Raw genomic sequence first — 12,831 nt, forward strand, 5'->3', positions numbered from 1 at the left:
GGTTGGATAGGGCAGTGGGGGACATGGGGTTGGATAGGGCAGTGGGGGCAGGGGGTTGGATAGGGCAGTGGGGGACATGGGGTTGGATAGGGCTCAGAAAAATAGTCTCTCTTAGGTGGTAGCATGGTTATTAGTGTTAGTGTTTCGTAACACACAGTTTAACATTATAATCAGAGAACGATAGAGGGGATGGAGAAATCAAAGGAATATGAAGGGTTTAGAGGAAATTGTGAGATCACCGAGCTGCTATCAGGAGTACCGGTAAATTAAGTTTAGAAAATGTTGTCTTGTGGAGTATTTTTTAAATCAGTTAATGAGTGATCTAATGTTACTTGACTACTAATGTTGTGTCCATATCCAAGTTTAGCATGCTGAAAACAGCCTGACAACCGACATTGGCTTATGACAACAATGCCACTAGTCACGCGCGACTAAATGATGTGGCTGTTTGAAAGCACAGAAAATTATGTCGCTCTTGACTTAGTCAACTGCTCGGTGTTGAAGCCTCCTCATTGTTTGTGTAAGCCCGTGTCTTAGTCACCACACACACACCCCTCCGCCTGCTCTGCCTAGTAACAGCAGCCTCTCTCTGAGTGTCTCCTTCAGCACTGAGAGAGACAATGATTGGTCTGTATTTTTATATCTAATTGCTGGAAATGTGCAGAGTGAGTGCTTGAGTTTAAATTAACTCCCAGTTAAATTGAGAAAATCAGGACAGCAAGTAAAAACATTTTCTGTGTTTTTTAACTCCTTTATAATGGGTAACAGTTGGAAGTAAACTGGACTGTACAGTAAACAGGATAGACATTTTAAGAAATAATAAAATAGTAATACCTGGACAACTGAAGGTAGGTTATACAGAAACCTTCTAATGAAAAGGCCTAGATTTCCTCCTGGCTACCTGTCCAATAACAGGCCACCATCCAACTAGGGGAGAGGGCCTGTTGTTTGGCCCCTCAGTGCTCAGTCCTGGGCTGTGTATGTGGCTGCAGCAGCCAAGCCAGTTGGGTCATGGTGTTTCTGTTCCTTGAGAAAAAGCTAAAGGCCCTTTCCTATGTCGCTCTTCCTCGTCTGTTCCCGTCTCTTATTATTTCCGCCCTGGCTCCGGAGGAGTCAGAGCTGGATTTCCTGAGAAAGGGGAGAGAGGGAGGGAGTGCCACAAAAAGCATTTCACAAATCAGGAAAACTGAAATAGGATTTGGTTATCAAACTCCTGCAGCCCTGGCCCTACACCCTGTATTTGTGTTTGGTTTATTTTCCTTATTTTTTCTTTCATGCTCTTGGAAACAGAGTGGTGTTTGACTTTGGGTTGCCCTCTCTGATCTCCAGCAGCAAATAAACACCAGTGTTCTCTCAGATGACTTTCTCCTGCTTCTAGACACTACTAGAACTTGTACTGAGGCATACTGGTTCTAACATTGAATAAGTGGCTAGCTAGCCTGAACTACCTCTTTGACTATTTAGTTGTATGCATGTTGTCAAGTGTCCATTATATAATGATGAAGAAATGTCTTGGTTTTTGTTTGTTGATGCAGGTGAGGATCTGTTAATTGAGCGGAGTGTCTGTAAAGGAATGATCAACCCTGGAGATGACAAGCAGACTATCCAACACAACGGTCCTACAGCCAACTTTGAGTATAACATCCGCGTGCGCTGTGATGAGAACTACTATGGCAACAAGTGCAACAAGCAGTGCCGGCCACGCAATGATGACTATGGCCACTACGTGTGTGACCAGTTTGGGAACAGAGGCTGTTTGGAGGGCTGGATGGGACCTTACTGTACAGCTGGTGAGTAGGGGAGCAGGCTGACACAATCCATGTACAAGACACTTCTGAGTCAAAATACACACATTGAAACTAATGTTTAGATATCGCTCTGATGATACTAGAAATTAATGGGTGAATCGTTTTGTCTTTGTTTCACAGCTATCTGCAAGCAGGGCTGTAACCTGCTGCAAGGATTCTGCAATGCCCCAGGAGAATGCACGTGAGTCTGGGTTAACTTCATTCTTTGTACCATCGTGTCTATGTTAATAAGATACTGAAATATTACTCCCTTTTCAATTGAAATCCCTTTGACTGAGAATTGTGTCTGGGTGTATTGGCTGGTTAATGGGCAGTAGCTCTTTTTGTGTTCAATGAGGATGGTAATGATGACACGGGGGGTTGATCGCATACCAGAGCTCGACCCCCACATTCCCCCCTCCCTGTCCCCCCTCTCTATGGAACGTACAGTGTATTAGCCCCACCCCCCACCAGTCTGATTCAGGAGCCATTGTTCTTTTTCCTGTCCCAGACCTGGCCTGTAGCTGTAGCCTGTTTTTCACACAGCGTTTCCTCCCCTCCTCCAGCGGTGTGTCAGGGCCCCTCTGCCCATTTCTACTCTGCAGCCCCATTCGCCTCTTCCTATCCTGGGCCTGTTTTGGCTGGCACACCCCACATGGGAGTGTGGACTCAATCCAGCAGCCTTAGTCACGTACATGTTAGTCTACACGGCTGAACCAACCAACCAAGTATTCCATTTCAAATCCTCTTGTATGACCACCTTCTTGTGTATCTCTCTGATGTGAGTACTGTACCACACCTATAGATCTGTTCAGTAGGGATAGCTGTGAGTAAGAGACCGGTTTGATTTAGTTCTCATAAAAGAAAGCATTTCTCATTGAAAATGGCAGGAGGAGTGGAACAAAGATTTGAACTGTGGCTGAGCTAAGAGCCCTTCATTGATGGGGCTGTGGTAAGGTGGTTGTTTGGTAATGGTAATGCCACCCTAGCCTTGTGGCCACCATGGTCTCTCCCTGCTCCCACTGTGACCATGGCCTCTCAATGCTGCTACTGCTACTGCTGCTTATTTTGGGAGAGAAAAAAACTCCAGGCCACTCTTGAACGTCTAAAACTATGGAGAAATGATAATGGTCCTATACGTTTTCAATAATTGCCCTTTTTCTGTCCCGCAAATTGCTTTTGACGAACAAATCGGTCCAGAAAAATGATGTGCTGCCCTCCACTGAATTTTGAAATCCCAATATGGCCCTCGAGCCGAAATGATTACCCACCCCTGTTATGTAGCTACTGTATACACTTAACCTCAGCACACTAACATACAGTAGCACACCACTGCACACTTCAGTACTTTTACACATGTACAGTAGTAGACTACAACACAAAGTAGTACTGCACCACGTCTTGTGTGACTGCAGTGCCGTATACTACAGAACATGTTAGCACACAGCACCCAGCAGTACATTCACTCCCTCCAGTACAGCATTTCAACTAGTAGTGTAGGGTTTGGTTGGTGTCCATTTGCAGGAGAGTGGTCTTAAAATAGCCCATGGAGAGAAGTGACAGGACAGGTGGGGCAAGGTTACCGCTGGCCTTGGAATAACAGAGTGCTGCCATAAACCAACAGATTAGCTAACCCTTCACCGTCCGCCTCCGCTAGCTTGCAACGCTGTCTGCCTCAGGAGGCTCCGTCCCCGTCCCTGGCCCTCTGTCTAAGATTAGGAGCCTCAGAAGGGAAGGGGTGTCACTGGTCACCTTGATGAAGACACAATGTCTGGCTCCTGATGGAGATTACCTTGAGATTTACATGAACACGTACTCCTAGGTTTGTCATGTGGTTGATGTATTGCAGAAGGCCTTGTCCTATGAGTCTTGGTTCAATTATGAACCATCTATTAATGAGACTGATGAATGATGTATTTCTCGAGATGTAGCAAGGCCCAGTGTCACAGTGCCTGTCCTGATGACATCCGTGCGTCTTTGACTCCTTCCATGTTTTGCACAAAATATGCACATCATATTAAGACCAGACAATCGGTCGTCCGTTCCTAATGTCTAATGGTGTCTCTAATCTGTCTTGCAGGTGTACGTACGGGTGGCAGGGTCCATTCTGTGACAACTGCCTGCCATACCCAGGCTGTGTCCACGGGACCTGTGTCAAGCCCTGGCAGTGCACCTGTGAGAAGAACTGGGGAGGCCTGCTGTGTGAAAAAGGTGAGAAGTCAGAGCAGACCAGACCTGTCCCATTGTACTTTTAACACATCCTCTACAGTGACCCCTGACCTCACTGTAGTGTCACAGAGCACAAGGTCACCTCTGAGAGCCCCTCAGCAGCAGGTGGTCAACAGAGGTCAGTTTAGGTTGACTGCTAGAAACAGGATATCACTTACAGAGTTACAAGATGGAGAGGAGGATGGAGAGACTACATATAGCAATGTGTAACAGTACAGAGGTAGGATCCTAATTTGAGCCAGTTTGCTACAGCAGGAAAATAATCCCGCAGCAACAGGAAATGTTCATTGTTTTATTGATTATAATTAGTGGACATTTTTTGTAGGGTTTGATACGTTTTTCATTAGCGCAAATCAAGTCTGACATTTTAAAGTGGAAATTACAAACTTTAGAAGCCCTTTAAAACCTTGAATAAACAACACATTCCTGCAACAACAGGATGAACAAATTAAGATATGGCATCTGTATTTCTTCATGTCCGACCCTATGAAGTCTTGTTATAACAATGTATTCAATCTGAAACATATCGTTTACCTTCTTAACCCTTTGGAAGTATTCCTATGAGACCATTAAAGTGTAAATGTAATCCTTCCTGTATGATTCTCTCCAGATCTGAACTACTGTGGGACGAACAAGCCGTGTAAGAACGGAGGAACGTGTATGAACACGGAGCCAGATGAGTACAACTGTGCCTGTCCTGACGGCTACTCAGGCAAAAACTGTGAGATAGGTGAGTCAGTCATTACTCCTCAAACAACTGGTCAAAGATCACAAATTCAATTATGTCAGTGCCAATGTCCTAGGGTTGATAGTTTGCTTGTATATTTTGTTATATTTGTGCTATCCATGTCATCTGTCACTTTGACACATCTCTCTTCACCTGTCTGTCCACTTATCTCCAGCGGAACACGCCTGTGTGTCTAACCCCTGTGCCAACGGGGGCACCTGCCACGAGGTACCGTCTGGGTTTGAGTGTCACTGTCCTGCAGGCTGGGCAGGGCCCACCTGCGCTAAAGGTGAGTGAGTCACGATCTTGCCCCTCCCAAAGTGTGTGCGCCCCCATGTTTTTACAAAGCTGAGCGTTAACATCATTGTGTGTGTGTTCCAGACACGGACGAGTGTGCATCCAACCCTTGTGCTCAGGGTGGGACCTGCATCGACATGGAGAACGGATTTGAGTGCCTCTGCCTCCCACGGTGGGCTGGGAAGACCTGCCAGATAGGTAAGCCTGAAATGGAGAGGTGATGGGGGGGAGGACTGGAGCAAAGCATGTCCAAATGTGGAGAAGATTATGTCCTGGGGAGCATCATTTGAGACCGTTTGCATGCTAAATTCAATTACGTGTTTGATTTGAAGTGATTGTGATATGTTGTGATGTGTTTTTGAATCTTGACTTGAAATGTTATTGATAATGCCTTGTTCCATCGTATGCCAGGAATATGTGCTCGTCTAGTATCTGGTTGTTTGTGTCTCTCACCCTGTTGGGCCTGTACTAGTACTATGGCGTGGATACTCATTTGAAATCGGTGTATGCATGTCCATGTAGAAAGCTGGACATTATGTGTAACCCGAGCCAGGTGACTTGAGTAAAGCTATAAATAACACATAGCCTGGCAACAGCTAGCCTTGGGGACTGATATAGCCTGACAGGGGGTTATCTTTGGCTACAGACTGGGGTAAAAGAGGTATGTACTCTAGTCTCCACCAAGAGCAGAGCCTCACCCCGCCACTGTTTAGCTACGTGGAGAGGAAACGCTTTATAGCCTGTAAACACGCTGAGGGAGGAACACAAGCCCCGGGTCTTGTGTTACGCGCTCCATTATTTTCAGCGCGCAGGCGGTTCCCCTTTCAGCGAGCGAGTGGTACCTGAGAGAGGGGTGTCAGGTGTCCGCAGCCCAACAGGTGCTCCTCACTTCAGTGGGAAAGCAGTTGTGTTCTGGTCAGTCCAGGGAGAGGGTGTTAGTGACCATTGCCTTGTGAACTGACCACTGGGAGAGCTCTGGATGTCAGAGAATAGGTCCATTCAGAAATAGTGTAGGGAACTAAAATAAATGGTCAGGGAAGGAGGCAGAGCCAGCAAAATGGATGGCAAAAAATGCAATCAAATGTAACCGAGTTGAGAAAGTTTTCTAAAGGCAGCCTTGCACTATAGAGATCTGCTGGGTGGTGGGGCTTGGATGCTGGCTCTTAGGTCTATCTCTTTCCTTTCTCTCTCTCTCTCTCTCTCTCTCTCTCTCTCTGTCTCTGTCTCTGTCTCTGTCTCTCTCTCATCTCTCTCTCTCTCATCTCTCTCTCTTCACTCCGCAGACGTTAATGAGTGTATGGGGAAGCCTTGCCTCAATGCTTACTCTTGCAAAAACTTGATTGGTGGATATCACTGTGCCTGCTTTCGAGGATGGGCCGGCCAGAACTGTGACATCAGTCAGTATCAATCAATCATGTGCCTCTGTCCCCTTTGCCTGCAGCTAGCTCTGTCACCTACTTGGGCCACTGGCCTACTGTCCTGTTCCTATCTCAGGCTTTCTGCTTTATTATGGCCTACAATGCTTATCTAGATCCATGGATCGTGTTTTTACATGGCTATGAGAAGCACATCCTGTAGATATCTTTGAAGGTTTTTGTCAACCTCACTGGCTTTCACTGCATGCACTTTAACCAACAGCATCATGTCTTCCTGCATCTTGATAGTTTCTTTGAAGCATTAACCAAGTTGCACGTTCTATGTTTTGTTTGTGTGTCACATGCATGCTACCCCTGCATGTTCCCCTGTCCTATCTGTTGTACTGTATTTGTAAGTTCTCTCTTTTCACCTCTGCAGATGTCAACAGCTGCCATGGACAGTGTCAGAATGGAGCGACTTGCAAGGTAGGAAACTGTATTTAATAAGCCAATCTGGCCACCATGTTTGATGCCCTCCATTCATAGTATATCTATAGTTAACATCATGAGTATGAAAGCCACTGAGTGACATGGGTTTTTCTTACGCTTCATACAGGAGGGGCAAAGAGGCTACGTGTGTGCCTGCTCACCGGGGTTTGTGGGCCGGCATTGTGACATCCAGAGGAACAGCTGTGCCAGCGGCCCATGTAGGAACGGGGGCAGGTGTCACACCCTGCTGGACAGCTTCATGTGTGAGTGCCCACATGGGTACACTGGCACCACCTGTGAGGTGAGCTATAGTCCGTCCCAGACCTTCGACAAGTCTGATCTTCTCTTTTATACACAACCATTATCTATTTATACATCTGTCTATCCATTCATCCACCCTTTCTTCCGTCGGTCCATCCATAGCTGCAGAGCAACCCGTGCAGCCCTAACCCATGCCAGAACAAGGCCCAGTGTCACAGTTTGATGGATGACTTCTACTGTGCCTGTCCTGACGACTATGAGGGCAAGACCTGCTCTGAGCTCAAGGATCACTGTAAGACAAATCCCTGTGAAGGTACAAACCAATCTATAAACCTATTGTTGTCATCTCAACTCCAATAACTCAACCCCTTGTAAAAGTGCTCACCAGGCAGTTCTCTTGTCTAGCCTAAACTGAAACCTGCTCTTAAGCTGCTTAGTCCTCCGGTCAACCTCTAGACCAACACTCATTTCAACCCAATCCTCTCAGGCCTATCTCACCAACAGTCTCTTGTCGTTCCTTCTGTTTTGATCCCAGTGATTGACAGTTGTACTGTCGCCGTGGCCACCAATGGCACAAAGGAAGGGGTGTGGCACATCTCGTCCAATGTGTGCGGCCCACACGGACGCTGCATCAGCAAGCCTGCTGGGAACTTCACCTGCTCCTGTGAACCGGGCTTCACTGGAACATACTGTCACGAGAGTGAGCAGACACACACCATCATCATCACACTTCATTGTCATAATCATCACCATCATCATACCATAAGACTGAACATCCTGGTCCTTACTGTTACACACCACTGACTTACTGTATGAGTATCATCATCGTCTTCCTCATCCTCCACATTCTCTTTCATATGTCTCTCCTCCCTCACAGACATAAACGACTGTGTGCCGCCTCCCTGTAAGAATGGAGGAACCTGCATTGATGGGATCAGCTCTTTCAAGTGCTTTTGCCCTGACGGCTGGGAGGGCACGCTGTGTGACATGGGTAAGTTTGAGTGTGTGTGTGTTTTGTGTACGTGTGTGTGTGTGTCCCTGGGTGGTTTTAATGTACCTCTCCATGGTGTGTGTTTCTCTAACTGATCCCTGGTGGTGGTGTTCCAGATGTGAATGAGTGCAGTAGGAGCCCCTGTAAGAACGGAGGTCGCTGTGTGGACCTGCTCAACCACTTCTACTGTCAGTGCCAGGACAGCTGGAAGGGCAAGACCTGCCACTCACGTGAGAGCCAGTGTGACTCCAGTACCTGCAGTAATGGGGGGACGTGCTTCGACCACGGGGACACCTTCCGCTGTACCTGTCTCTCAGGGTGGGGGGGCAGCACCTGTAACACAGGTGAGAAACCATTATTGCACCGTTCTGCCTATGTCGTTCAAGGAAAAGTCCAATAGACTGCTCTGGTCCATATGCTCCATAGGAGTCCTATTGCTTATACATTTTGTGAAATATAGGTTCTAAACTCATCATACTTTATTTCTCTTGTCAGCCAAGAACAGCACGTGTGACTCTAACCCGTGTGAGAATGGAGGGACCTGTGTCGGAGGGGGTGATGCCTACACCTGCATCTGCAAGGATGGCTGGGAGGGGCCCACATGTGCTCACAGTAAGGCACCATATACTGAACTATATCCAGGTTATAATCATAAACTAACACACTGATTTTAATTCTGTGTTATCCCCTTTTTTCACAGATGCAAATGACTGCAATCCTCAACCTTGGTAAATTGAATTTATTAAATGAACTGAAATACTTGTAAAAGTCTTTTAAACCTCTTGGCTCCTGTACTGGTTCTATTACAAGTGATGAGAGCTGTTTATGAGACCCAGCCTTCTTATCCCATTCCCTGTCCAGTAGCACACACACCCATATAAGATCATATTCCCTCAGTGTTCTGGTTTTAAAACAGGAACACATGACTCCCACACACCGCTCATCTCACAAATCTAATTTAATGCTCAGAGATTTCCCATTAAAGTTTGTTCTGTGAAGGTGTGTGTGTGAAAGGGGAAGTGTGTGTATCCCTGACTCCTCTACAGAACACTGCAGGGCCTGACAGCTGGGTATTCCATGGTCCCGTGGATCAGAGGGGCTGAGTGGACAAAGGCTCCCGCCACCACAATGACTGACAGGGGGATTAGCACAGGGGGGCAGTGGGGTGGAAAGAGACGCCCCTCTCCCTATTCTTCACCGCTGACCCCTGAGCATGGGGCAGTGTAGGCAGGAGAGGGGGGCTGGGTAGCAGGGGGTATAGGGCGAGCACGGTATGGGGTCAGTTTGGGATTTACATATGAAGTCTGAACATTGATAGGGGATCAGCTTTAGAGACCACAGTCTCTAGTCCCTTGCCTTGGGATTCTGCTGCTGGGATCTAGACCTGAGAATGTGAATGTATTCTCTTTGTAGTCTGAGCCTTCAGGCTTGTGTATGCTGCTGCACCTGTGCCAGGGTTTCCTATGGGATAGGCTGACGTATTGATGTGTGGCTCTGTTTCCTCCCTGCAGCTATAACGGTGGTGTCTGTGTGGATGGCGTGAACTGGTTCCGCTGTGAGTGTGCCCCGGGATTTGCCGGACCAGACTGCCGGATCAGTGAGTCCCTGGGAACCAGAGGGGTGTGGGGGGTCAGATTGGAGGGGTCAGGGGTGAAAGGGGACGGGGGGAGTTTGAGCTGATTGTTTGTGAGGGACAGATTAGGAAGCCTTTAGGAAGCCTGTCTTAACCTCCGACCTCTCTTGTGAGGAGAGGTCAGCTGTATTCTGCAAACAGGTCAGTTCAGTCTTACATTCTCAGGGACAATCCTCTTTCCTTTCCCCCTTTTCAGAGAAGGTCTATTTTTCACGTGGGGATGCCAGACATGAGAACCAATAAGCCTATCCCCTGTTGTGATGATATTCTAGCTAGGTGCCTTGCAGTAGACTAGAGATATGTGTATAGTAATGTCCTCTTGTTTCCCCATCAGACATAGATGAGTGCCAGTCATCGCCCTGTGCCTATGGTTCTACCTGTGTGGATGAGATCAACAGCTTCCTCTGTGTGTGTCCCTTGGGCCGGACTGGGCCTCACTGCCAAGAGTGTGAGTACACTGCAGCTATACACTCTTAGGAAAAAAATGTGCTGTCTTGAACTGAAAAGGGTTCTTCGGCTGTCCCCGTAGGAGAACCCTTTGAAGAACCCTTTTTGGTTCCAGGTAGAACTCTTTTGTGTTCCATGTAGAACGCTTTCCACAGAGGGTTCTACCTGGAACCAAAAAGGGTTTTACCTGGAACCAAAAAGGGTTCTCCTATGGGGATAGCCGATGAACCCTTTTGGATCCCTTTTTTCTAGGAGTGTAGAGAGAACACCTTTATTACTGTATCCATGTAGTGGGGGAACTTTCTTCCTTTGACCTCATGCGTGGTAGGAAGAGTTTCTAAGGACTGAGCCTGATATTGCCTTAGTCCTAAACCTGCTCCTCTCTCTCCTCTCTGCAGTCATAGGGATCGGGAAGGCCTGTCGTTACTCCGGCCTGCAGTTCCCTCACGGCAGTCGATGGGAGGAGGAGTGTAATACCTGCCAGTGTGTCAACGGCATTGTGCGCTGTTCTAAGGTGAGACTTGCTTTTATTACACATAGTGACGGTGTGTGTGTGTGAGCTGCCTCCATGAACTCTGTTTGTGTGTACAGGTACGGTGTGGCCGACGGCCCTGCCTGCTGCAGAGAGGTGGTGCCGGTCCAGACACTAGTGCCCCGTGTCCTAGAGGACAGGAATGTGTGGAACACCAATTCCTCACCTGCTTCGCCAAGCCCTGCCACCAGTGGGGCGTGTGTTCCACCCCCGACCCCCCTCCGTCCCTCCACACCCAGTGTGAACCCAACAGTGGTTACCTGGACAACAGCTGTGCCCGCATCACACTCATCTTTAACAGAGACAAAGTTCCACAGGTGGGTAAACGTCATCATCACCTGACTGACATTTGATGAGAGATTTCATTTAAAAAAGACAAGATCTCAGTTGCAGATATTTTTTACTAGACTTGAATCTCCGACAACACCTTCCCGAACCTTTACCTGAGAATTCAAGTGAATGGAATTAGCTAGGAGCTGGCAGTCACTTCAGCTGAAAATGCTAATGGTTATCTCTTATTATTCTGTGTGTGTTTGCTAATCAAAGGGCACCACTGTGGAGAACATCTGCTCGGAGCTGAGGTACCTTCCCATCGCCCAGACCCTGGCTAAAGATTGCACGCTCCTCATTCTCTGTGACCTGTCCTACTCCAACAGTGACGCCGTGGAGGTTGCCATGGTGAGTGCCTGACATCCCCCACCACCCCTATCCCACCTCAGCCCCCCACCTTCAGACTCTGAGCTGTTGCCATCTGCCAATGATCCCCTCTTACCTCCTCCTCACCTCCCACGGTCGCCTGCAAGAATAGTCTCTCTCCCATCTCTTTTTCAGTTATCCCCGAGGACCACACCCCTTTAGGTTCTTTCTTTCACTTTATTAAATCACACACTTAATTGGTCATTGTAAATGGGATCCAGGGTAGACTTGTAAAAGTGGGGACTTTTGAAGCGCATCGTCCTTTGCCTGAACATCTGGATGCCATTTAGCTTTACTTTGGTCCACCTTACTGTTACTGTGCAGTCGCTCCTCCCTCGCTTCTCATAGACCGTGTATATGAAATACCTCTCTCTCGCTCTTTCTCCCTCTCTCTCTCCCTCACTTTCTCCCTTTCTCTGGGACTGGCGTGGCCACCCAGGCTCTGCTCTCCAGTCAGACACAGGGGAAATCAGACGCTACAGGGCACTAAGCCCTTAATGGAGGGGATTAGGCCTTTTCTTGTGATGTAGTCATGTTTGGGGACGTACAGGAAAAGGAGTGGTGCGTCTGACGTCCTGGTAGCTTTGTACTGAGTTCAATAATGAAACTCCTTAGACCCTATCAGGCTTACAGTCAAATGTTAGTTGTGCTTTCTTAGACCATTATGAAATAGTCTTGATCTCAAAGTGAACTCAACACGAAGTCACATCATTTCAACCTAATATGTGTTGTGGATCTGGGTTTGGCAGAGTAGTCCCATCCAGCGGGCTCTATGTGAGTTCTCAGTAAGAGGCCTGTAGTCCATTCTGAAGCCCATAGGCTGTTAAATTTCAGAAAGTGGTGTGTGTGTGTGAATGAATGAGCTTCTGCTTACCCAGAAAGAGGAGTATTGCTGACTGACTGGCTACTGACTGACTAGCTAGCCAGGGATCACCAGGGAGCCACATCTCTGCTTGTTCTCCATTGTTCCTCCTAATTGAAGTGCACAGCATCCAGCTAATCTCCCTCTGCTCCCCGTGGACTCTCTGGTCCACTTATTAGGCAATTAACTAGACCCGCTGGGTGTGGGTGGGGGGGTGCTCTACTGTGTTGACTTACCATCTCTCCTCCAGTCGTATGATCAGGATGGTCAGGAGCAGAATGGAGACCGTGGTCAGATCCAGGAGGCTGCCAGTGCCATCGTCGGTGCCCTGTCCAAACGCCACAACAGCACCGTCATGCTGGCCGTGGTGGAGGTCAAAGTGGAGACGCAGGTCATGCCCCAGTCTGTGGGTAAGTGACCGGACTAGACTTTGTTTCACTGTCTGCATGTTCTTATACTGTGCTTTGATTAGGTAGCATTACAATACATGATAGTAAAGTATAATTTTATGGACTTTCTGTCTCT

General features: G+C 47.8%; 1 protein-coding gene across 4 annotated transcripts in view; it reads left to right on the top strand.

The window, feature by feature from the left end:
- Window positions 1-12,831, top strand: part of LOC111968647 (protein jagged-2) — a 31,693-nt gene that overhangs the window by 16,464 nt on the left and 2,398 nt on the right. Inside the window, exons 4-24 of one of the 4 annotated variants that reach the window (XM_023994404.1) lie at window positions 1,536-1,790; window positions 1,929-1,989; window positions 3,868-3,998; window positions 4,627-4,746; window positions 4,919-5,032; window positions 5,125-5,238; window positions 6,324-6,437; window positions 6,835-6,881; window positions 7,012-7,185; window positions 7,308-7,458; window positions 7,681-7,845; window positions 8,023-8,136; window positions 8,253-8,480; window positions 8,632-8,748; window positions 8,837-8,864; window positions 9,648-9,733; window positions 10,104-10,217; window positions 10,615-10,730; window positions 10,808-11,065; window positions 11,295-11,426; window positions 12,557-12,716. In XM_023994404.1, coding sequence (XP_023850172.1) covers window positions 1,536-1,790; window positions 1,929-1,989; window positions 3,868-3,998; window positions 4,627-4,746; window positions 4,919-5,032; window positions 5,125-5,238; window positions 6,324-6,437; window positions 6,835-6,881; window positions 7,012-7,185; window positions 7,308-7,458; window positions 7,681-7,845; window positions 8,023-8,136; window positions 8,253-8,480; window positions 8,632-8,748; window positions 8,837-8,864; window positions 9,648-9,733; window positions 10,104-10,217; window positions 10,615-10,730; window positions 10,808-11,065; window positions 11,295-11,426; window positions 12,557-12,716 — 2,799 coding nt within the window. The remainder of the gene's footprint in view (window positions 1-1,535; window positions 1,791-1,928; window positions 1,990-3,867; window positions 3,999-4,626; window positions 4,747-4,918; window positions 5,033-5,124; window positions 5,239-6,323; window positions 6,438-6,834; window positions 6,882-7,011; window positions 7,186-7,307; window positions 7,459-7,680; window positions 7,846-8,022; window positions 8,137-8,252; window positions 8,481-8,631; window positions 8,749-8,836; window positions 8,865-9,647; window positions 9,734-10,103; window positions 10,218-10,614; window positions 10,731-10,807; window positions 11,066-11,294; window positions 11,427-12,556; window positions 12,717-12,831) is intronic. The other 3 variants (XM_023994406.2, XM_023994403.2, XM_023994405.2) reach the window with 3 other exon arrangements.

The sequence above is a fragment of the Salvelinus sp. IW2-2015 genome, linkage group LG9 (genome assembly GCF_002910315.2).
Source record: "Salvelinus sp. IW2-2015 linkage group LG9, ASM291031v2, whole genome shotgun sequence".
NCBI classification, from domain to species: Eukaryota; Metazoa; Chordata; class Actinopteri; order Salmoniformes; family Salmonidae; genus Salvelinus; species Salvelinus sp. IW2-2015.